This window comes from Colletotrichum godetiae (assembly GCF_030913485.1).
Source record: "Colletotrichum godetiae strain CBS 193.32 chromosome Unknown BDP55scaffold_93, whole genome shotgun sequence".
Lineage (NCBI taxonomy): Eukaryota > Fungi > Ascomycota > Sordariomycetes > Glomerellales > Glomerellaceae > Colletotrichum > Colletotrichum godetiae.
In genome coordinates this window covers 27,669-51,223 of record NW_026851341.1, presented here as the reverse complement: position 1 = coordinate 51,223, position 23,555 = coordinate 27,669, and the positions used below count along the sequence as shown (strand labels likewise).

Sequence of the window (23,555 nt, the reverse complement as noted above, 5' to 3'; positions counted from 1 at the left end):
ACGCCCGCCTTTTTTGGAGCAATTGGGGACTGCCACCAGGTCAACTCCGGCGTCCGGCAAGGCATCGGAGGTCGCCGTCATGCATTTTAAGTTGGGGCCTGGGTCTTATACAGATAGCTGGCAATGCATGGGTGACGAGATATAGGGGATTCGAGAACTTATTAGTAACGTGTTCGTCTCGACTTGTTGCCATTGCCTGTCGTCCTGCCTGAAGCTGTTTAGCTCGGGATGTTAGGCCCCTCCATCCCTCGCACTGACTTACCTTATCGACGTGTGGAATGTCACCGCCTCGGTGTACTCCGCCTTTCCTCGGTGAGAAAGACCCCACCATGGAGCTCGGGCCTTCGGTGAGTGGTGTGAGGTGAGGAAAACCGTGAGTACCGAGATATCCGCCTCTGCCGCCAAGACAAGGTTGTCCGGGAATGACGTTCCCGCTACAAGCAGGCGTTTTGTGGCAGCAGTTTAGTGACGTGACTACTGATCAACCTTCTTTTTAATTGACGATATTGCCGACTACCCGGAATTCCCACGACCCCAGATTCTTTTCGATTATCGAAATCTAGTGCGATTCAAATACCAAACAAGACCACGCAAGATCCGGTCATGCATCGAAACGCGCCGGCAAAATACAAAGACGGGAATCGTAATGCAAGGCGGAAACGAAATGAGGCACGCCAGCGGCGCTACCGCGGTTGAGAAAGATCTCGTAAAGACGAGCGATACTAGCAGGCAGGCTCATGCAGAGAGCAAGAATATACAGAGCGGACAGTCGGTCGGGTACGATGCGCCTGAAGAATATGGCAATCTCGACGAGATGGTCGCGGACCCAATCTTGCATAGCGAGAGTAGGAGCCGTGACGGAAGGGGCGAGAATCTGGAAGAGATGCGATCCACCGGCTATGATGCTCCCAAAGACGACCCCAAGGGCACGATCGCTGGCTCCGGTGTCCACAATCCCAGCGAGAGTCGCATGAAAGAAGGCAAGGGTCTGGAGAAGGAAGCGCAGTCGTCCGAATATGATGCACCAGAAGACTACAGCAACCTCGACGAGATGATCGCGGACCCCGTCGCGCATAATCCCAAACGGCATCGCACGGGAAGGGGTGAAAGCCTGGAGGAGATGCGATCCCCTCGACGGCCCTCCGACCTCGAGATGCAAGACACAACAACGCCCGACGAGCAAGACGAGCCCGAGACGACAACCTCAAAGCCCACCGCGCGCGTCTCTAGGTTGGCGACGGAGGTGTATACACTCTCATACCTAGTCTTCTTCGCCATCTTCGGCACGATTGCCCGTCTCGGACTACAGGCTCTGACGCTCTACCCCGGCGCGGCAGTCTCCTTCAGCGTGCTGTGGGCCAACGTCGGCGGCAGCCTGGTCATGGGCTTCCTGATCGAAGACCGCAAGCTCTTCAAGCAGGAATGGGGTACGCCGAACTACCACAGAGAGATCACCAAAGCCCGGCGCCGCGGCGGTCAGGCGGAGGACGGGAGTGCCGTCACCGCCGATCTCACGGCCGCGAAGAAGGCCCATCTCGCAACCAAGAAGACGATACCGCTCTACATTGGCCTCTCCACAGGCTTCTGCGGCTCCTTCACCTCCTTCTCCTCCTTCATCCGCGACATCTTTCTCGCCATGGTAAACGACCTCCCCCGCCCCGGCGGAGCGACCCCCGAACCGCGGACCGGAGGCCAGTCCTTCATGGCGATGATGGCCATCATCATCGCCACCGTCGCCCTAAGCCTCTCGGCCCTCATCTTCGGCGCACACCTTGCCATCGCACTTGAAGGGATTACCCCATCGATCCCATACCTCCTCGGCCGGAAAGTCATGGACCGCTGCGCCGTCGTCTTCGGTTGGGGCGCCTGGCTCGGCGCAGTCCTCCTTGCCATCTGGCCGCCCCACGACGCCTGGCGAGGGCGCGTTATCTTCTCCATTGTCTTTGCGCCGCTCGGCTGCCTTGCACGCTTCTACGCCAGTCTGCTTCTCAACGCGCGGGTGCCGGCGTTTCCGATGGGTACCTTTGCGGTTAATATCGCCGGCGTCGCTGTGCTGGGTATGTGCTGGGACCTGGCGCATGCGGGACTGGGAGGCGTGGTCGGGTGTCAGGTGTTGCAGGGCGTCGAGGACGGGTTCTGCGGGTGCTTGACGACTGTTTCAACGTGGGTTGCTGAGTTGACGGCGTTGCGGCAGAGACATGCGTATGTGTATGGCCTGGGTAGTGTCGTGGTGGGGTTTGCGGTCATGGTTATCATTATGGGTGCTCAGAAGTGGATAGACGGGTACGCGCCGTTGATGTGTACTCATTGAGGTATTACCTTGAGTCTAGGCTGCTCATGAGCAATCATTCCAATTATGGAATGTCACATAGTTATAGAGAAGAAACACAATACAAACACCAGTGTCTAGCAAAGCGTCGGATGCAAGTGATCCTAGCCTTCCGTGTTCGGAAAGCGCAAGGTCCAATGACGATCAATCAGCTCGGAGTACACTTGTGGCATTCGAATCACGTTCAACAGTATCATACCCAGATTTCTGGTAGGCAATTTGTTTACGTGGCATTCACTATCAACGTTCCCGAGGCAAGGTCGGGTTGCGGTTTACGTAGGCAAGCTCTCAGCAACGAGCCTGGCTCGATGGAATACGCATGGCTTCCACCGCCGACTGCGAGAGCCATGAGACAGAGAAGCCGGAAGGAAGGTATGAGAAGCGTCTGAAGTGTATATGACCTAGTGGCGGATGGTTTCGCATAGTAGGTCCCGTAAGGGTAGCGAGTTCGAGTGCATTTGTGCTCATTGAAATTGGTGGTCCTACATAATGTCACAGACAGGTCATCTTTTTTTGTTTTGAATCCTGTCCTCAGATATTATGATATTCAATTACTTTGAGAGGCTTTTGGATGAAATCTCTGTGGGATCGAGCTATTTACGATGCTCAGGAATCGTGATGGCGATGCTCCAAGGAGCAGGCAGCTCAACAGATCTGAAAGTTAGCCAACGTGATATCCACACGGCTCCAGAGCTTAATGAGGCGATATTTGCTGGAATCGACTTTTGAAAATACCCCTTCTTTCGGGTCTAAACAATCCGCTTGACGTCTTCTTGCCATGAGGCCTGCAACTGCGACTACCTTACCGAAGGTTGAAGCTGCGGACTCTACCGAATGGCCCCACATGCGCCGCTCCGTCCGGTAGCTGTGGAGACCGGCGCACGCCGCAGGATTCTACACGCAAGCTCGAGCTGCTACAACACACTCATCGATTCAAGCCCTGGCAAGTGTACGCCAAATTCAAAAGAGTTCAATGCAGCCCTTCGACAACTTTGGATTGATCGAGTACGTCCTCCGTTCAGACGACTTTTTCCAATGGATTGAGATTGATGACAAAGCAGGGAGGCAGCCGATATCTTGGCATCACGAAAAAGTTCGCCTGGCAACGAAGTCTCATCGTTTCTTGGGAACATGGAAACGGCCTCTTGAAGCCATCGATAAAATAACACCGGGAAGTACCATGTGTTTAAATGGTTGGCTCTCATCTTTCCAACTTTGCCTGCGCCATTTTACCCTCCCGGCGCCAAGCCAAATGGAAAGCATAAGAAGGCGCAGTCTCGCCCTCGTCTGCCAAGAGCACAACCACTGCCAAGATATGGGAGAGCATACACCACAGCAGCAAGCGAAAAGACGGCAAAGTCGTTGACGGCTACACCATTCAGCTCTAGGGATCGTCAATCGGTCGCGTCGTTGCTTCCAGCACAGCCTCCCATCCAAGTTCTACGATGCTCTTTGCCGCGCCCAATCATCATGAGTCCTTTGCACGTCAAGACCCGGACTGGTTCTGAGCCTAAGCGATATCCATGACCGAACACCATGGATCATTCTGCGTTGAGAATGGCTTCGAATAAGCTATCGGAGCTTTACCTTGACTTGGGCAGTCGAGAAGGATGGAGAAACGAGGGTCATAGCAAGCCGCTTGGCGCTATGAAAGTCGCTTCTTCCATTTTTTGACACTTTGGAGATTTCAGATGGCGTAGCGGAACATTCTGAAGATGATGCACATATATATATGACGCAATGTCACATAAGGCCTTCAGATGCACAGCAGCATGGGTCTGTTGCGCTCCGATTTACGATGTAAGGTATTAACAACTGGAAAGAGCAACAATCTCGACATATCGTCGGGCTAGCCGCGTAACCCTGAGGACAAATTTGACACAAGGTATGAGAAAATGTGGAGGGCGTTCGTCTGTGACCGTGACCCCATAGTTCATCAAGTCTGGCCGCCAAGGTTTCTCCAATGGCACTCTCAAGGCTATGGACGAAAGAAACCTAGTCCTCGGCCCTTCCTAGTAAAAGCCGATCTCAAGGTCTATGGCCAAGATTTCCTACCCATGATGGGGAGCAAGGACGTCCTTCAATCAGGCCCACGTGGACGCTGTGTACGGTTGCTATTCGATGTTTTCGTTTACCTACGGGAGTGCTTTATCTCGTCGCATATCTTACATATAACAGACGGATGAACTGTCTTTCTTGGCGATTAAGAGGAGTCGGTATATGAAATACCCCATCCTTGAGTTCTAATTGCTTACATTCTCAAATCAGCCCATCGGCTAATACTCATCCGAAGAAGGACATCTAGAAAATACAAACCAAAACGTTCATTCGCTGGAAGCCCCACCATGGCCATATTCACAGGCTTCGTCGAGAGGCTCAAATCTTTCAGCCCGCAGGAAAGAAGGGCAATATTTTTCTACATCTGCGGCATCATGCTGTACAAATTTGGCCTGGAGGCGTTCAACGGGTCCATCACGGCACTCGCTACCAACCGTTACGACTATGAAAGCGACACCAGAGGCACCCCGTCACGAACTTTTGAGCGTCTCGGTCTCCTCCAGGGATTGAACCAAGCCACGCAGTGTGTCGGTTCCATCCTCATTGCACCCCTGATCAAACACTACCCAACGAAGAATGTACTCTCAGCAGCCATACTCCTGTTTGGCCTGATGACGGCGATCTTGCTCATCCTCGATGCTGCGACGGGAGGCACTTTTGTTCCAGAAGCTTATCGCAAGAAGCATCCCAAGGACGAGTGGTCTTACTACGGAGATTACAACAATGACGCCATCATACCCATCTACACGGTCACCGGTATCGCGTACGGCATGGTCGAACTCATCCGCCGCGTTATCCCTCGAGATATCGTTGGAGGCAACGTTCAGAAACTTCGCCAGATGGATAGCTTGGTGCATATCTTCTACGAAGTCGCCGGTACATCAGGCGCCTTCGTCACCGCGCTGGTCTTGATACCCAACCTAGGCAACAATCGCTCCTTTGTCATCACCCCGATCTGCTTCTCTCTTGCAGCTATTCTATGGTTGTTCGTTGTAGACGGGAGTCACGACCGCAACGCCCTCGCGCGAGCTGAGGCCCGCAAGAGCAACTATTTTGTCAACATTGGCAAGGGGTTCCTTCTCTTCTTCGAGTCCATCTGGGTCGGCGCAAGGATTTTGTTCACGTCAACAAGATTCGTCTGGCTTGTCCCGGCATATGGCGTAGCTCTCTACGGCCACCGATACCTCGAAAACGGCATCGCGCCCCAAGTCGCCCGACGGTACCTGGGTAACTCGGCATGGTCGCAGATCATGGTCGGCGGTTCCAACTTTGGTGAACTTCTGGGTGCCCTATTCGTTTTCCTATTCACAAACGTGGTCAAGACGCCTATCCCGTGGCTTCGCCTCGATGCCCTCATGCTGCTCATTGTTTGGTATATCCCCTACTGGTACCCGCCCTCGGGACAAGTAGGTCAGGCCTGGATCGTGGCCGCCACCTTCTTACCGGTTTCCTTCGGGTGGGCTGCAGGAGACGTATCGCTGGCTGCCTTTATCCAGGCTTCCCTCGCCAGGCTCGAAAACAAGGAGGACAGGGTTTCGCCTCTGGGTGCTGTCATGGCTTTCTTGTACTCCTTCTATATTGTTACGTACGCGATTGCCGGTACTTTCCTGGGAAGGTATCTCGATGGCGTTTACAACCGAACAGGATCAGTGCGAGAGGCACTGGTGAACACCGCCGGAGTGCACTTCACCGTCATCATGGCAACGGTCTTTGCGTCGACGTTTATTCCCAAGGGTTCTCGGTGTTTTAATCCCGAGATGCTGGATGACACGAAGCTGGATGAGGACATTGAAGAGTACCCGCCTTCGCCATCTGACAAGGATATCATGAGTGAGGTTGGGCTGAAAAAGGAGGCGCCCGCGATCGTCGTGTGAGAACTCGGAGAACATGGAATTTTAGTTGCTCGGAGACTTGAAAATTTCCGCGGCTTTTTTATGATTTGGTAGGGAGTTGTCATGTCACAGAGGCTGAACTACGTTTTTTTTGGATGGAATCCTAGAGTGCTACGTTCCCCAACGATTCAAACCACTCTGTTTTCATCTGCCGTGAATGCATTGTGTTTGCAACTTGACCATCATGCTGAAGTTTGGTTTAAGTTTAGGCAACCACCTATCCATGATTGCAGACCATAACGGTAAGGGAAACTCTCACCTACACTGACCTTGAGGTCTCAGTCTCGCCTTCTCTTCAGAGGTTGGGTAAGGCCAGTCGACCGTTCTACTACCTTGGCTACATGTTGTAGATCGCAATGCTACGGACTGCGGTAAACGTACCCGGCGCTTGGGGAGTCGTGTCAACCTCCTGAGTCTCCTAAGAAACGGAATGTAGCTCCACTTGATCTACATTTTGATCATTGCGTCTGTGTGCTTTCACAACTCAATTGGTTTTGCTTCAGATTGAGCAATTGTGTTCCAGAGACAATTGCAATATCCCGAGTCTCTTGATTGACGCAGTTAAGTCGGCCACTCCGTCGTATTATTATCGTCCTGTATCATAGCGTCTCTCGGCAGGAGGCCTCTACGAAAAGAGAAGTTTTTGCGATGGACCGACAACTGACTGTGGTTCTCTCCATGGCCAAAAACTCAAGCCAAGGCCAATCGCTTCCTCAGTCCTCATGAAGTCTTACGCAATCGGCAAACCACAACGTGAAAGGTCAAAAGCGCATTAATATGGAGCCCCTTGAGCTTTTGATGGTTATCAGGAGCTCGGGTATTGCGACCGAATCCGGCGCAGGGTAAAGCTAAGACATAAGTTTACCTGCTTGCGAAGCTCGGGATTGAGCCTCGTGGTTGCGGCTGATTCGGTTCCGTGCCTGAACTGTGCGAGAGAGATGCAGGGGGTCTAATGACTTGGGGGGTAGGCCACGCAGCTTCTGACATGTCACTCTGGCAGGTCTCGCGTGGCAAAGACCCTGTGGAGAAGTTTGAGGTCGACTAAGTATACCGAAAAGGGAGAGAAACGCTTTGGGCACTGGCCTGACGTGCCTGTCAATAAGCCCACTTGAAGAACAATGTTTCGGTTCAGCTCTCGTAACTGGGTTCTTGCGAATAACGGGCAGGATATCACGAGAGGAAAAAGAAAAGATGGCACACGTCAAAGCGCGCGTAGGCACACAAGAGGGACGAATGTGGCTGTGTCTTCACCGCGTGTTTCGATTGTTTTTCCCGCGTTCGGATGAGAGGTGAGCAGGATGGAGCGGCAGCGGCAATGGCGATATTTCAAGAATTTGACTGGGGTCCATACTGGATATCATTTGTTGACTGTTCCTCCGGGTCTGGTCCCATCCCGTGGGGTGCCTGAATGATCTGCGTTCATGGTCCCGTTTCGCAGGCTTCTCCCTGCTTCAAATCTCAACCATCTCAACCCCATGTCAGCCCAGGCTCTTCGTCATTACGCCTTTTCTGACAGATTGACCAAATAGTCACATAGTTATCCTGTTGTTGAGGCATGCAGCAGACGGCGACCACTCGATGGTCGCCGTCCTTCACAGGTGACAGAGGCATGCTTGCTGGCCCGTCCGGGCCCTTCCGGGAAATTGCTTGATGCCGGCTTCGACAGGGATTCTACCCACTCCAACTTGCCAACATGGAGTTAGCGTCTGCTGAAAACTTGAGAGTGACAAGCCTAGTGGAAGAGCTGGGGTTAAAGGCTACCATAGATCCTTGCTGGGCCATCATCTCTGGGTCTCACGGCTTGGCTAGCTCCCTAGTGGAGGATCTTCTCGAATTTGGCCCACAAGCCTGAGCTCTGTAGCTTTGGCATAATGCCACAGAGTTATCATATCTTCAGCACCCAACAACCCCCAAGGAATCCCCCAAAGTGAGAAGTGATATCCCACCCTCATTCACTCGACGGCCCAGGCTGCAATGAAATCTGTAAGTTTCAGTGCTGATTGGAGAAGGCGGGAGATATCCTAGATGATCCCGAAGATCCGCCCTTCTTCGCAAGCTTTTCTCGAAGAGGGAATTGAAATCCGCATCTTGCGTGGCATTCCGCGTCGCACCCCCGATCCCGATTCCGAGTTGTATCCGGGGCATGGACTGTCGTCAGTCGCCGGAAATCTCTGGGCACGGCCTTTCGATCCCGGGGGAACCGCACCAAGTCCCGTGGAATCCCACTTACCGCCAGTATGGGCATTCGAGAGATAGGTATGAGACCGCCTAGCTAGTTTAAAGATTGATAACACGCACAGATTCGAGACCGGTCGATACCAAGCAGTTATCTACCATGGAAATAACAAATCACAGGGGCGGAATTGGGCCCCTAGGGCAGCAAGTCAACTCGGATCCGCCGGCCGGGCCACCCGTAGGAATGGCGATCCGTCAATCATCTAAACTCTCTTGACAGCCCCATCAGCAAGTCATACCAAGGGCCTGGCGGTACTCGGCAGAACGGTGAAGCCAGAGAGGCAGCCTTTGGCGGAAAAGAGCAGTTTTGGGCGGATTGAAAAAGCAAAGCTGAGTCCCGGCTTGCAGATGATCCCTTCACTAGTCCAAAGTGCTGAACCGAAAACTCGAATGATTCTGTGAGACAGAACACACTGTGACAGTTTTTCATCCTCTCACACTAAGCCCTAATGTGAAACTGTGAGAGGAAATGCTTGCTACCCAAGGCTGTAGATCACGTCGGCTAGACTAGGGTTTGTGCAGTCCGTATTGGTCACGAGGACTGCAATCACTAGGAATCAAGGGCCAAGATCCTCGAAGCACATCCAGACTGCCCCCGCTTCCAGCTTGGGCCAAACTCTAATGGGTTTCTGTAGGGTACGCTGCTAATTACCCCATGCTTCCAGACATCCACAGTCAACTTACGGATATCCCATGCAGCGACCCACGACGCCCATGCCTTATCAAACGGCACAGAAAACTTGTAATAGTTTGTTTTCTATCCGTAATGGCGACATCTGAATGCCAGGGCAAGGGAAAGCTTCGTCGCCACTCGCAACAATGAAGCCCCCGCAGATGTCGGGATGCATGCCACACCGTCACCGGAATGACGAGAACTGAAATGATCTCCAATGCTTTGCCTTGAGAAGCCCTGGATGCCCAGGGGGTTTCCGTCTGAGCTTGGACCATCTTTCAAGGATCCGACGACGATGCTACACTGCGGCAGGACTATTTCGGTCTAGACACAGAAAGGCATCCTGCAACCTGACCGAGGATTTTCCACCTACATAATGAAAGCTTCACGCTAAAAGTTGCGATGATGCCCCCTTCTCTGATGTATGGGTGTCAATGGATATGATTCAGCTACTAGGCCGAATCTCCCTCAGACCGCTACCTACATTCTACTAGTACTTGATACTTCACTTTCACCGAGTCGTTTACAGACACACGCCCCCAATCCAAGCTAAAATTACGCACCTCTCTGCATCTCCAAATCGCAACTTCTTCAACAGACGACATACGCTTTGATTCCACTTCCATCATACCGGTGCAGTCTACCATAGATCTCCAGACTATGGGCTTTGCCAAAACTTTGCGCTTGTAACATCCGCTTAGTTCGTTATTAGACGAAGCGTCGGAGCCGAAACTCGGAAACAATTATATCAAGAAAATCGCCTCTCTCCATTTGACTGAATAATCAGCCTCCGCCATCAACAACCTGGAGATACTACCTGCGAAGAAAATGGAGATCACCGAGCTTGTTAACAACAAGGAGCGCTACCGCCGCTTCTACTGCAGTTGGAAGACCTGCGAGAAGGTAATGTCTTGTGCTTTCCTGAATCCCGAACGTTGATAGGAGGCTGCACGGAAATCTCTGAAGAATATCATGCTTACGCACGTGTTCCTACAGGGTTTCAACCGCAAGTCGGACCTCATCAGACACTTCCGAATTCATACCAATGAGCGGCCGTATCCATGCCCAGCACCGGGCTGCGAGAGGAGTTTCATTCAAAGGAGTGCGTTGACTGTGCACCTCCGTACGCACACTGGAGAGAAGCCATACGAGTGCCAGTATCCTGGATGCTACAAGCGATTCGCCGATGTGAGTAAATACTTGTTCTAATTAATAACGAAACTCTGACCAGAATTTTCCCAAGTCTTCTAGTTTTTCGCGCCATCGAAGGGTGCATTTGGGCAAGCGTCCATATACATGTGCCATTGAAACCTGTCGGAAAAGGTTAGTCACAGATTTTGACTTCTTTGGCCACTTGAGTTCAAGCTAATAGAAAATCAGTTTCTGTCGGAAGGTAGCTTTGATCCAACATCACAAGATCTACCATGACTCGACTTCTGGAGAGGAATCCGACGCCTCTTCGACCTCAGAGGAACTTACGCACACCTCGAAACACGAAAGCCCCGTTACGAGTCCGATTTCGATGCCAGAGCATGTTCATAGTAATACAACGAGCCCCACGCAAACGATCGAGGAGCGTCGATCCCCAATTGAATCCATGCATCACACGACGCAACAGTTCAACAAATCGGAAGAGCTGTTCTACGAAAGCCAAGCGAGTGAGCAACTGGCATTCCCGGCCATTCATGCAGAATACGAGTACGAAGAGCCACAGGGCTTCTACCAGGACCCTCTTTACTCAAACTGCAATGAGGATGTCGTATATCAACGGCCGAGTCCTTCTTGGCACTTCTACCCGTCTCCCCAGTACTCAGCTTGCGGGTGCAACTCAAATCCAGCAAATATACCCTGGAGTTCAGCGGGTATAGTTGGCAACGCAGAGGTCGGTGACGAGACTGGATTCCTGCTTGCGCAAGATCACGCGCCCTCCATGGCTGGATTCCCTCCAACTATTGTATCACGCCATGCCCAGCATATTCAGGAGGCGGAGTGGCCGAGAAGTCAGATGTGGTACAATGATGGGATGCAAATGTCTCCCGATTTTGGTCCGACCAGAATGGCAGACTCTTACAGATTTGATTGAAACATATGCCTAATAAGCCGCGAGTCGGTTGCGACTGATTTCAGTCAATTGTAACAGCATTGGTTGTGCTGTTTTTCACGCATTTGATTTTACGAGCGACCGAAACCCATTTTAAAATACAAATCTAAGGACATAACTTCCGAAAGAATAGCATAAGAAAACAAAGAATACAATGAGCGATCCGATCTATGTCTTCGGGCCTCTGCGTGATACAATCCACTCCGATTACACTCGGCTGATCTTGAAGCCACCTGGAACTCTGTGCTGAAAGAAGCTGTCCGGGTCATACTCCTCCGCAACTCTTCGGATGTGCTCCACATTAGCTGCTCCATAACTTCCAATTGCGTTTTGTCTCGAGTCCGCATAGGGAAGGTACCTGAACTCAGCGTCGCTCCCAACAGACTTTGAGAAGTCTTCAATCCTCTTATTCACGGCTGCGACCTGCTGGTAAACTCGGGGGTAGAGCTCCTCGCTTTTCGATCCTAGTAGAGTTACCCCCATAACGAAAAGAACCTTGTTGCGCGAGTCTCGCTCGAGTCCAAGCATGTTGCCCCCTTTCTGCAAGCCAATGTCTGCGAAGTACGACGGGATCGGCTGGAAATCGAGGATCGTGGCGAAGTTCTTTGGCCCGAGCATTGCCTTCATGTCTGCGACGAGGCCATCATGCTGTTCGATGCAATACCTCAAGACCCTTGGATCATTGACTGCGGTCAAGGCTCCAGCTCCAGCATTTCTAGAAAGAAATATTAGCTACTTTCGAACTTCTCTGGGGTGATACGTCCTCGGTCAACTTGCCGATTTTTGCCCGACAGCGCAGTACTATTGGCAGCTTCCACAAGCGTCATCGACTTCTTTATGCTCGGAGCTGACGTCGGGATACGGTTGAAGGCATCGAATGCCGTACTGTTGGCCTTGTTCTTGGTATTGACCTTAGTCACCCTCATAATGCTGTCTTCGGTCTCTGGATCGTAGGTGACGACAAAGAGCACCGCGTTGTCATCAAACGATCTATCCAGATCGGCGAATCCGGCGACTACATTAACGGTGTCGTCAGAGTGCTCTCGGCCGAAGGTCTTCGTCTCCACTTGGAGATTCTCTGCCGGAAACGCTTGAAGATCAAACCTAGTGACGATGCCAAAGTTGCTGCTGCCTCCCTTCAGCGCCCGCCACAGGTCCGAATTAGCAGACACGTTGGCGTTCACAATCTCGCCGCTCGCCAGTACCACCTCGTAGTTGACGACGCTATCGCAGGCGAAGCCCGTCCGCGCCGTGTACCATGAGATGCCACCGCCGAGAAGGAGTCCGTCGACACCCACGACAGCTTCCCTTCCGCCCGTGACCGTGACTCCGTCTTTTTCTAACGCGGCATACACAGATCCCCATCGTGCCCCGGTTCCGACGCTTGCGACGTTCGTAGCTGCATCGTACATGGTGGTGTTGAGGTGCGTCAAGTCGATTGTCACACCTTCGGCAATGTTGTTCTGGTTATCACCCCCGTGCCCACCTCTGCGGATGGCCACGTGCCAGTCTCCGGCACCATTCCCGACAGAGCGAAGAGCAATGAGAGTTTCGGAAACTTAGGTGACAGTGCTTGGAAGAACGAAGCACCAAGGTTGTTTGCGGGTTGCGATAGCGTAGGAGCCGTTTTGAACGAGAGATTGGTAAAGGGGAGAAGACGGGAAGTGTACGGCGTGAGAAAGATTGGCGGCAACAAGGGCGTCACACTAGATAGATATCAGCCGGGGATGACCAGGATGCGTTGTTTGGGGAAGGGCTGCGGACTGCAGGAAAGCCGGATAGGCCTTGAGTGCCATTGATTGCTACCGATTGTTGTCCCTGCACACCGTTGAGCAGCATTAACTGTAGAAGTGAGGTAGTCCATGCGCCCTTTGACTTTGAGGATTGTTGGAAAAGCATCGTGATGAGTTTGAGAAATATTGATCTGAGAGATTTTGACAAGATGAAGTGCTGTTTGTAGTGGAGTGCATGAGGTCTTTTCTGCACGAATAGACGAAGAAACAACTCTCTGTCTATTCTCAACATGCCATTTATATGTCATAGGAGGATTTCTAGTGCCTTCACTGCCATCTCCGATGTTGTAAAGTAGGATCATCATGAGCAAACACAGCCATCAATCAGGTTAAGATCCGCGCACTGGTCTCATAAGCTAAAGACTGTAATGTCGTCTTGAATTTCGTCTTGGTACGGCCTTTGTCCGTAGTAGTTGCTCATAGCCTTTTGTTTTTTATACATATCAAGAAAGTATTCTGCTATCTCATGGATGATAGAGTAGATTTACGCGTATTTCTTTTTGGTTGATTGTGGCTAGCTCTGACGCCACGCGAAGCTAGGCCTTATCCAGACTTTGATCGTGCAGATCAAGGGAATCGAAGACTGTTAAGAAAATGCGCGCAAATATGATCTAGTCCACTGATGACAACTCATTTACATTTAGTTCCTAGTAGGTTCCTTTAAGCTTTGGTCCTGTGAAGCCAGCCTTTATTAGAGGCTGTGCGATGTCTGCGCGCAATCCTGTAGGATCCAAGAAGGTCTGGCTCAATACGGCGCGATCTAATTTACGCGTATTTCTGGTAGAGCACTATTAATGCTACTGCCCATGGCCACATAGGCGGGAGGGAAATATTATACTTAAACTCGAAAAGCGACTGCCATTCTAACTTTATGTCTTCACTGGTAGAAAGTTACCTAATGCCCGTATTGAACAGGGCTTTTGATAGGAGCAAGCCTCAGATCCCTGGACCCTTTATCACTATATCCATCTAGCTTCAACGTATTCAGGAGGTGGGAAATCTTTCAGGTTGTCGATTCAACTACGCGAGATTGACTGCCATTCACATTTTGGCTATATACCGATGAAATATCTCTGTCTTGAATCCCAGCCCATCCTTCCAGCATTGTGCCGAAAGTTGATGCCATACCGAATGTGCGCCGTACCACCTCTTATCAAGTTACCAAGAGGGCTTTGCAACCCATCCACAATACAAGTTTTCCAATTCGGTTGGGATACGCCTCCAGCATCTTCTCGTAGAGCTGTTCGGCAGTGGCTGACTCTCCCACCCCTTGCTAAAGGTTTTGATATACTCTCTCGACTCACCAATGTTGAACGAACCATCGACGCCACCAAGACGGTGATGAGACCCAATAACAATGGATGGATTATACGACTCAAGTGTATCCAGAGCTTTAATCCAATCATCTCGAGCTGACTGCGAAGGCGATTCGGTCATCCGCATGTGCACGTCGTTATACACAATATCGCCAGCAACCGACAAGTTCAACGCTGGCACGTACAGGAAAGTAGTGCAGTCGGTGTCGGTGTGCCCGACGTTGGCAGCCTTCAAATTGTGGCCTTCGACTGTCAAAGTGTTGTTTTCTAGGGGATATTCCAAGATCTTAGAGGAGTCTTCGTCGATTTGTCCGGGGAATAGATCGCCCCAAAACTTGCGGTAGGCAGGCGTCAGTTGAGTTGACATGTGGTCGATCGAAGCCTGGGTTGATACAAGCTTGACACACCCGGAAATCGGCTGACAAGGTATGGAACACTGAACCAGTGATCTCCGTGACCGTGAGTGATGTATACATGGTTGTCAAGGTCCTGCCATTGAGGGTCTCTTCAATCCAGTCACCAAGCGAGACAGCTTGAGTCGAAGTGAACAAAGTGTCGATCAGTGCGGCCTCCGAAGGCCCGGAGATCAGAGTTACGACGGTAGGCTGCCACATTCCAACAGAGCCGTCCGGTAGAAGTTCGCTGGTTGGAATGGGTGGAGCGTAGTAGAGGTCGGCTCGAAGAGGCGCAGCAGATTCCATGGCTATGATCAAACGAGTTGGAGTTGATACTGAGAAATCTGAAGTAGGACGGTGAAGGACTAATGCAATGTGGTTAACAAAGATAGTCCTCAAGAGACATTGAAGTGGCAGAGATTTTCGACTTTTAAGCTGACGGCCCAACAATGTTGGCCATTTCCATAACAAATGCGCCTACATGTAGTCCTCATCCATTGGATCGGATCATGCGGAGACCTCCGGTGAAGTTCCAGATGGGGGCGATGTGTTTCTCTATCGAAGTCCTGATCCTGTGTTGATTAGTAAAAGGTCAGGCTGTGGTGATCATATGCCCAGCTAAGGTCTGTTGTTACTTAATGGCGGGTATCCCAACCCACGGAGTCAAGAGCATTCAACTCCGGGATTGCCTTTGGATTACTGTGCTGGTATGTCAGCGGTGTTTCGACGAAGAGTCCATCCGTCCACAAGTAGTTCTTTCAAGCACTCCGAATCTTGGTAGAGCTGTCTGGCTTACAGGCTAGCAGGATTCGACGTCTCTCGTCAGCATCACCGCAACATCACCGCAGCAGCACCCTCATCGTGTACTGCTATATCGTCCACCTTGTCATGTCAGCCAACGCATCTTTGAGCAACAACGCCCCGACAATCGAAATGCGTTCCGGAGTACTCCGGCCACGTAAGAAAAGAGTCCAAGCAGTGAGAGCTTGCGATGCATGTCGGTTGCACCGCATCAAGTGTGACAGCCACGTTCCATGCTCTAACTGCGATGCTCGTGGCAAAAGTTGTAGCAATGCTGCAATCAGACAGATGTCACCATCCGAGGCGTTCCGAGAAACCGAGCGCCTCAGGGCCAAGGTTCTAGAACTTGAAGAACGGCTCCAATATCCGGAGCTCGCACGCTGATGACGACACACACAGACAACCTACCGCGGAAGCATCGTTACGAGAGACCCCAGCGCCCACTCAAAGTCGACAGAATTGTCCGGACGGAATTTGCATACCTGCTGGTACTTCGGGTAATGAGACGTGGTACGGGGTGTGATCTCTTTTACACTTCATTGGGCGCGTCTCAAACTTCATGTCTTCCAAGCTAGACCGGCCGTGTTTGCCCGCAGAGATGCTCAATCCCAACTCTTCAAACAATCTTCTAGACGAACCCCAAAGGATTCAAGGTCCAGACATCATAGTCCGTGGCGAATTACCATCTCATGGCGCGAGTAATTACCTGCTCCCAATGCAGGAAGAGTTCTTTCTGGACATGTACTGGCACTCTTACCATACCTCCGTGTTCCCAATCCTTGACGAACTCGAGTTTAGACGGTACTATCGGTCTCTATGCTCGACGCAAGGCAGCACCAGCACTAGGCAACCTTCCGCGATCGTTCGATATAGTGCTCACCATCTGTATTCAAATGGGATTTTCTTCACAACCAGCCTTGCGGCGAAGGTTCTCGCCTGATCCCGCGGATGATACGATTGCCGGTCGGCTGTATTATATCCGCTCTCAGCAACTCTTGGCCTACGAGTTGGAAAATTAGACCTTGTGCACGTTGCAGTGTCAATTACTGAGCGCCGTCTACCTTTGCTCAGCAACCTTTCACAATATGTCAGATAGCGCCTGTTCAGCGGCTGTTCGTACAGCGTACATGCTGTGTCTTCATCTGGCCCCTCATGAATATCTGTCGGATCGCGACCGCCAGGTGAGGAGACGTCTTTGGTGGGTTCTATATATCTTGGACAGCAAGATTGGAATCAAATACGGCCGCCCCTTTTCTTTTGTCAAGAGCCGGCACTTACCGATTTGCCGGACGACGACCTGAGCGTTGCTGCCGAAGCGGGGTCCGATCTGTCTGCTCTTGGAAACAACTTGAGCTGGTTGACGTTTCATCGCGAGCATGCAAGACTCTTTTGTGTTGCGCGTGCTGCGTACGCTCATTTATATAAGATTCAGACAGGCGAGTCCGCCGTGTCTAGAGTACTTAGTCAACTGAGCATGTCAGCCGATCATGAGGAGACGGTGAAGTCAGCTGTAAGGTTACTCGAAGACTGGGCAGCCGGGGTACCTGAGGAACTGCAGGTTCAGCGAGTAGGCAGCGGCTGCGGACTCTCGACAATCCCGGCGGCTCTTGACTCTGACCCATTCACCTCTGTGGCTCGAGAGGCAGCGTCTGTTGTTGGAGTTGACTTACCATAATATTTGTGTCACTCTTTACCGTCCTTTCATTACTTTCAGCACAGCCCCAGTGTTGCCCCTCGTGGAGCAGATGGCTCTAAGATGTGCTCAGCATGCTATGGCTGCCACGATCATGTTGCATCAGGTTGTAACATCTTCATCAACAATGACAGGCTGGCATGAGGCCTTTCAATGGCAGTGAAATTCAACAATGACACTGGTGGGATTCGTCCTCGCGTCGGACCCAGTCGAGTCAGCATCTCCCGCAAGAGAAAGTATTGAGTTGTCCATTGTCGTTCTTGAAGACTTTGCTGAGGGCATGGTGGTGGCAGCAAAGGCTGTGGACGTTGTGCGAAAAGTCATAGTTAAGTTGGACGATATCTTGCAAGCAACGGGAATGAATACAAGTTCAACAGGGAACGAGATTGGGCGTAACTTAGAGGCTTCGACCGAACCCGGTTCACTGAGACCCGGGGCACACGTCAATTATACGCCATTGAGCATGGATGTTGAGGTGGAATTTGCAGACCCTGCCGATCTGTCGGTTCAAGATATCCTTAGCATGGCTTCGAACGTCGACCAGTATGCTGAACCGCATATGCTTTGGCCTGGTATATACATTTAGAAATCATGTAAGTCAGTCTCTTACTTCAAAAGACCTCCATGAGAGTTGAGGCATGGCGCAAATCTTGCACCACCACCTTGGGCCACATTTGCAATCGCTACTGTTAACATGAAGGCAAACAAAATGTACCGAGTTATCTCGCCAATGGCCCTTCAACGCCTCAATCTTCCCTACGTGTCTCAAAAGCGTTCCCGATCCTCATAATCTTCAGCCTCTCCCAGTCCAAAAACTGCGCATTGTCCTTCCGCAATCTCTCCTCAACCTCTCCAGAGTTGGTCACATCAAAGAAGGCCTGCGCCGCCTCCTCGTCCTTGAAACCAATCTCCACCACAGCATCGGGCTCTTCTCCGGTGCTTTTCCCGATGAGAACGGTCGGCTCATCGTTTGGCGATCGCTCAATGTACCGCCTCGAGTGCAAGGAGGGGAAGCGGGAGCCGGTGAGCTCTCGCGTGAGGGGTATGTGTATGTATTCGTAGTGGTCTCTGAATTCTGCGTGTGTGATGTCCTTTTTGCGGTAGAGGAAGAGAATTAAGCGATAGTCCATATTTGGTTGGTGGATGAAGGACAGGTGGGCCAGGTGGGACTTTGTCTAGGGCGTATTTTGGATCATAACATATGCGACGTTGAGCTCTAAGGAAGACTTTGTCGATTTCTGTCAAACACTAAGTAGGCGGGGTGAGAGTTGTCTTTAGGACAGCGTTGAAAGTTTAAAACAACGTCGATGTCACACAGTACGCTCGAGAGTCCAGCGTGTTCTCGGTCCGAACACTTTCAGGTCCGAGAACCCACCACAGGTTGTCGATACGCAGTTAGAGAGAATTTTCGGGGCGCAGAACCATAACGCTCTAAAACATAACTTAGACTCACATTACTGAGACTGACATTCAACAAGTTCCTCTTGCTTGATGCCTCCTCAAGCTGAAAGACACATGCACGGTGGTCACTGCTCTGCCACGAGTCGCTCAAGCAATAAGCTTTGCAGGCATTCCGTCATCCGTGATCCGAATCAGTGGTTGATGCAGATCTTCGGCAAAGAATCTCGCAATCAAATATTTTCGCATTTCTTGATAATGGCATGCTGTAAATACGGTTGTAATTGAATTATTATATGATATGTGAGGCCGTCAACTACATGTGACGACACTCGGTTTGTACAATCGGCCACTTAGGGATCTGTTTCCAAAACTCCGGATCCGGTATTGTACAACACCCATAGTAACCTCGCGATCCCGATCTATATCAACGCCATTACTTACAAACACTTAGTTGCGGTTGTTGACAGGGGGAACCTCAACAGAAGCGGGCTCGCCCTTCTGGAGATCCTCAGCAACCTTTTTAGCAGCACCCTTGTTGCCGACGCTGTTGAGCCACTTGTCGAGCTTGAACTGATCGACGGCGCGAAAGCCGTTCACAGCAGGGGGCAGGACCTTGGTGCACTCGGTGAGCTGGTTGATGTTGTTGACGCCCAGGAGGGAGAGGCGGATGTATTCACGAGCGTAGTCCTGTTGAGCAAACACACGTTAGCAACCTGAATCATGGTCTCAGCGCGCAACTCATCGGGTGAATCAGCTTACCTCGTTCCAGTGGTTCTGTCCGCCAGGGCCAGCAAACTCCTTGAACTCCTTGGCCGTCTCGGGGTGCTGGGAGATTGCAATGTCACTGGGGAACTTGAAGACGCGAGGCGGCGAGTTGGAGCTGAGCGTCTCCTTGTAGTAGAGCACGTCCCAGACGCCTGGCGTGCTGTCCTGGGGGTCGCCGGCGCGGGTGGTGTTGACAAAGTTTTGCTGGCTGGTGGTGTGCGCGCCGAGCAGGGCGACGAGGCCGTGCGGGCCGATGGTCTTGTCGCGGAAGAGCTGGATGAGCTGGTCGGCCGGCTGGAAAGGGCTCGGGAGGAGACCGCCGGGGGAACCGTTGGCGCTGTCTTTGCGGCCGACGTAGGACTTGATGCGGGGGCCGAGGGGGCAGACTACTGTTGCGACGTTGGCGCCCATCTATTTGTTTAAGTAGTCAGCAAAGGTCGAAAGTGAGTATGGTTTTGATCAGGATAGTGAAACGTACCTGGATGAAATCACCCATGCCAATGTCCCAGCCCATAGACTTGTACTTGCCATACAGCTCCTGGAACTTGACAGCAATCTCCTGCAGACCGCGGTTCTCGAAACGGTCAATCTCGCCGGGGGCAAGCAGAATGCTGCCGTCAGCACCGCCGCCCTGGGACGCTGTAGCCTTGGACCACGTCCCGGCATCGTGGAATCCAAGACGGACAGCGGCGCGGGCCAGACCCGTGCAGCGGCCCGACTTACCGGCCATGAACTGGTACATGTCGTCGGCAACGTAGCGCCAGACGCAGCAGGTATCCTTCTTGCACTTGTCCGAGGTGAGATCGGGGACCTTGCTGTAGCGGTCGTTAGATTCCGGGTCGCCTTTGCCCTGGAGCATCTTCTTGATGTCCTTGCCGACGGGGGTGAGGTCCTTGTCCTTGAGGGTGACGAGGTCGCCGAGGAGCTCGGTGGAGTCGCCGGCGTCGGTTTTGCGGGACATGATTTCGGCCATTTGCTCGCCCATGCCTGGGTAGCCCATGGTTCCTGGGAGGGAGACCAGGGCCAGGGAGGTGGCGAGGACGGATGTGATGTGCATGATGATAGCTGTATATCGACAAAAGCGAGTGTGTTGAATTAGAAGAAGAGGGTAAAGTCGAAATAGCGAATGGCAATGACACTGATGGTCGTTGGAAAGAAGGGAAAGGGAGAGAGAGGAGATGACCCGATGAAGAGGAAATGACACTGGAGGAGGAAGCCGGACATCATAGCCTTATATCATCTTGGTGTCGTTGGCAAAGAACCATCCATCACGACATGGTCATCCAGAACCAGGCTTGTCCAGCTTTCTTCCACGAGGCTCTCGGACGTTTACTCTCTCCAAAAGAGGGCCCTCCTTCTTAGCGTGCATGGCTCCTTCGGGACAAGCCCTCTGGTGCCTGAGTCTAAACAGACACCGAAAACTCTAGTCAGATCTCACGACACGAGTAGCTCGATTCCTCGGATCCCGGGTATTGTCAACTCTCAAGAAAACCTGCCGTGCCAGCTTGGCTCCGTGGCGCGTATCACTCAGCCCTTTGGAAGGAGGTTCGAGGGAAGAGAAAGCATGCCACCCCGGACTTGGAGACGGCCACAACGAAGGAACAAGAAACACGATGCCTATCCTTCGTTAGGCTAGCCTTGGGCCCCGGCGGCCCATCAGTGATCACCCACCGCACCGTCCGCCCTGGCATCAGCAGATATTCCTAAAAGATCATTCGCCGAAGAAAGCGGCTCGGTCTGACGGTCGACCAGGGGAGGGAACCAGAGGTCTGGATAAGGGCACTCATGCGCCGGAGCTGTACATGCACGCTAAGCCGGCTCTAACAATAGACTCGCATACATGTGGCATGCAGATGCGCCCCACCCCGACGTGTGAAGTCCGTGATCCCCGCTTCCACCGGCCGTGTCACGGTGCGCAGAGTCGCCGGTGACAGGGGTCGAACCCTCGTATCGTATACCACTAGGCACAATGAGAAACGCCACGCCAAGAACGACGGCGTGGGATTGGATGGTGAGCGTTTAAGCTTCTTGGGTTGGTATACGGCGCCAAAACAGAAAGACAGAGCTAGATCGCCAGGGCAAAAGGGGTCCCTCCATACTCTGGAAGAGCTAGATGGAAACAAGAGGCTTGAAGAGAAAGAAGGTTGTTTGTGAAGCCGTCAGACTAAACAGGAATAAGCTAGGCAAGACAGTTGGACAGACCCGAGAGGCCGTTGCCTAGGCTGCGATGGGCGGTGCGTCGCGACTCGCGTGGCGCCGTCCGCTGAGCCAAGATCAACAGCTTGTTGGACTTTATTTCCCAAAAGCCGCTCGGTGTTGTCGTCTCGCTCACCCATCCCTTCTCTCGCCATCCCGTCTGACGCTATTGAGCGCCGCAAATGCGCTGGCACGGCTGGCAGGTCGGTCTGCAGTCGTCCATTCTTACCTTTACCTTTCTCCTGATTGGGACGAGGGCCTTGAAGAAAGATGCGGTATCCGATGTTGATCGGTGGGTCCGCTCGGATGAAAATGTCACTTCCGTACATATACGAGCATCTGCACGTGGCCCATCGTTATATGCTCAATTCCCCTCCCCCTAACTGGCTGGTTGAGAGAGATATTGAGCACTGAGCAGAAGAGGGCACCGGAGAGTCTGTGTTTCTTCCTCTCTCGCTCGAGTTGTTGGCCTGGTGCGACCCACGCCACGAGGAAATCGCAGCCTCCATTCCTCCATCCTTCCAGCGCAGAAGCTTCCGTAGCACGGTGCTCATTCTTGTTCAACCTTTGCTGCGGTCCTGTGGAGGATTGAGCACGACTTCGGACGAGCCTCCATATCCCTACTCCGTACTGCGAGCCCTGTCGACGCAGGTACCGCTGCTGGCTCAAGGTTAGCTCGTTTGACTGGCGTTCGTTTCTATGCCGACCCGGTCTCGAGTTTGTTTTCACCTCGATCCAACCAGATGTAAGAGAGACGTGTTCCGTCTGGGAGGATTCGTTTACGAAGGATCTCTCAAACGCAGTAGCGATGAAATTCGACATTCATGCGAACCCGTGGGATTCTGAGTTGTTCGGATGGATGAGATCTGGACCAGGTTCATCAGAAGAGTCATCATGGCAGAGGGGAAAAGTAAGAATTGCTCCGCAGCGTTTGGTCAGCTTGAAAGGAGACCGACTCAACCATGCGGAAATATGTGTCCAAATCGGGCTTGACCTATTTTCAGCTGTGGCGCACGGCAACCCAGCCGCACCGTTTGCTGCTGACCTTTGCTTCATCTCATTACCTAAGGCGAGGTCACTCACTCATCTTGAGTCACAGCCCTTCCTTGAACTCATTCGCTCACGTCTTCCCTTTGGTCGCCAGCTACTTGCGTGAGATAAGCTTACTTTCTTGGTCCAAAGAAAGAAGCCTGCAGAGTGCTACATATACTGAGATGCTCTGCTGAACCTGGTTATTGGGATGCATTGGCTTGGCTGCAGTGTCCCAACGCACCTCGAAATGCCGTGTCGCCGGACTACTACGTATGAAGACCAACTAACCCCCCCTTTCCTCACTGCCAAGCCCGCTACTATTGATCTTTCTAACTCGTTTCAGAGAATGATTTCAGCTGTCTAAAAGTCTCTTGACAGACAGTTGACACTTGTGACTTGGGGACAGAAGGCAAACTCGTTTACGAATAGTGACTGGGAAGTTTCGAGTCACATTAGACTTCTGGACTTGGAAATTTTCTTTTGGGTTGCACTCATCGGCATTTGGGAAATGAAGTAGAAACACTCTCAACCCCGGCGTCGATCATGGGCAATCGCATGCCTCCTTCACCCAACCCATGAAACTAGGCTGAACTTGGCCGATGCCGAAGTAGGTGAGTTACAGGTGACGGTCAGCTCCGGTGCCAGGAGCCTAGCAGGCTGGGCCGTACGTGCAATGTTGGGTTGGCACCTTTAAGGTCAGGTCAGGCCAGGTCAGGAAATACTCGTATTATCCCATTCGTACTGTTATTGACACATAGAAAAAAAAGAGCTGCTCAGTCTAGCCCAAGTACAAACAAGGGGAGGTCGATGAGTTGGACCCCCCATGCAAAGATTTTTTCATTACCACCCAAAACTTTTCCTTTTTCTGATTCGAC

At 52.0% G+C, this 23,555-nt stretch overlaps 7 protein-coding genes across 7 annotated transcripts; 4 read left to right on the top strand and 3 right to left on the bottom strand.

The window, feature by feature from the left end:
- Positions 1–970: 970 nt before the first annotated feature.
- BDP55DRAFT_567263 (CrcB-like protein-domain-containing protein) lies at positions 971–2,311 on the top strand (the record flags this gene model as incomplete). Its single annotated transcript, XM_060570577.1, has 1 exon — positions 971–2,311. The coding sequence occupies one exon, from the start codon at positions 971–973 to the stop codon at positions 2,309–2,311; it is 1,341 nt and encodes a 446-aa protein (XP_060422179.1).
- Positions 2,312–4,674: 2,363 nt separating this feature from the next.
- BDP55DRAFT_734915 (major facilitator superfamily domain-containing protein) lies at positions 4,675–6,261 on the top strand (the record flags this gene model as incomplete). The annotated part of the gene is made up of 1 exon (XM_060580261.1): positions 4,675–6,261. The coding sequence occupies one exon, from the start codon at positions 4,675–4,677 to the stop codon at positions 6,259–6,261; it is 1,587 nt and encodes a 528-aa protein (XP_060422178.1).
- A 3,664-nt stretch (positions 6,262–9,925) lies between these two features.
- On the top strand, positions 9,926–11,315 carry BDP55DRAFT_438633 (uncharacterized protein). Its single transcript, XM_060567571.1, has 4 exons — positions 9,926–10,090; positions 10,184–10,375; positions 10,431–10,510; positions 10,568–11,315. The coding sequence occupies exons 1-4, from the start codon at positions 10,016–10,018 to the stop codon at positions 11,268–11,270; spliced, it is 1,050 nt and encodes a 349-aa protein (XP_060422177.1). The 5' UTR covers positions 9,926–10,015; the 3' UTR covers positions 11,271–11,315.
- Positions 11,316–11,495: 180 nt separating this feature from the next.
- On the bottom strand, positions 11,496–15,098 carry BDP55DRAFT_773990 (uncharacterized protein; the record flags this gene model as incomplete). Its single annotated transcript, XM_060581195.1, has 4 exons — positions 11,496–12,003; positions 12,141–12,846; positions 14,386–14,731; positions 14,805–15,098. The coding sequence occupies 4 exons, from the start codon at positions 15,096–15,098 to the stop codon at positions 11,496–11,498; spliced, it is 1,854 nt and encodes a 617-aa protein (XP_060422176.1).
- A 2,360-nt stretch (positions 15,099–17,458) lies between these two features.
- BDP55DRAFT_761698 (uncharacterized protein) lies at positions 17,459–17,976 on the top strand (the record flags this gene model as incomplete). Its single annotated transcript, XM_060580875.1, has 1 exon — positions 17,459–17,976. The coding sequence occupies one exon, from the start codon at positions 17,459–17,461 to the stop codon at positions 17,870–17,872; it is 414 nt and encodes a 137-aa protein (XP_060422175.1). The 3' UTR covers positions 17,873–17,976.
- On the bottom strand, positions 17,831–18,658 carry BDP55DRAFT_685749 (hype protein). The gene has a single exon (XM_060576473.1). The coding sequence runs from the start codon at positions 18,414–18,416 to the stop codon at positions 18,033–18,035; it is 384 nt and encodes a 127-aa protein (XP_060422174.1). The 5' UTR covers positions 18,417–18,658; the 3' UTR covers positions 17,831–18,032.
- Positions 18,659–18,949: 291 nt separating this feature from the next.
- Positions 18,950–20,742, bottom strand: BDP55DRAFT_438568 (peroxidase). The gene is made up of 3 exons (XM_060567570.1): positions 19,931–20,742; positions 19,447–19,863; positions 18,950–19,374 (listed from the first exon to the last, which is right to left on the bottom strand). Exons 1-3 carry the CDS (start codon positions 20,507–20,509, stop codon positions 19,135–19,137), a joined length of 1,236 nt encoding a protein of 411 aa, XP_060422173.1. The 5' UTR covers positions 20,510–20,742; the 3' UTR covers positions 18,950–19,134.
- Positions 20,743–23,555: the final 2,813 nt, after the last annotated feature.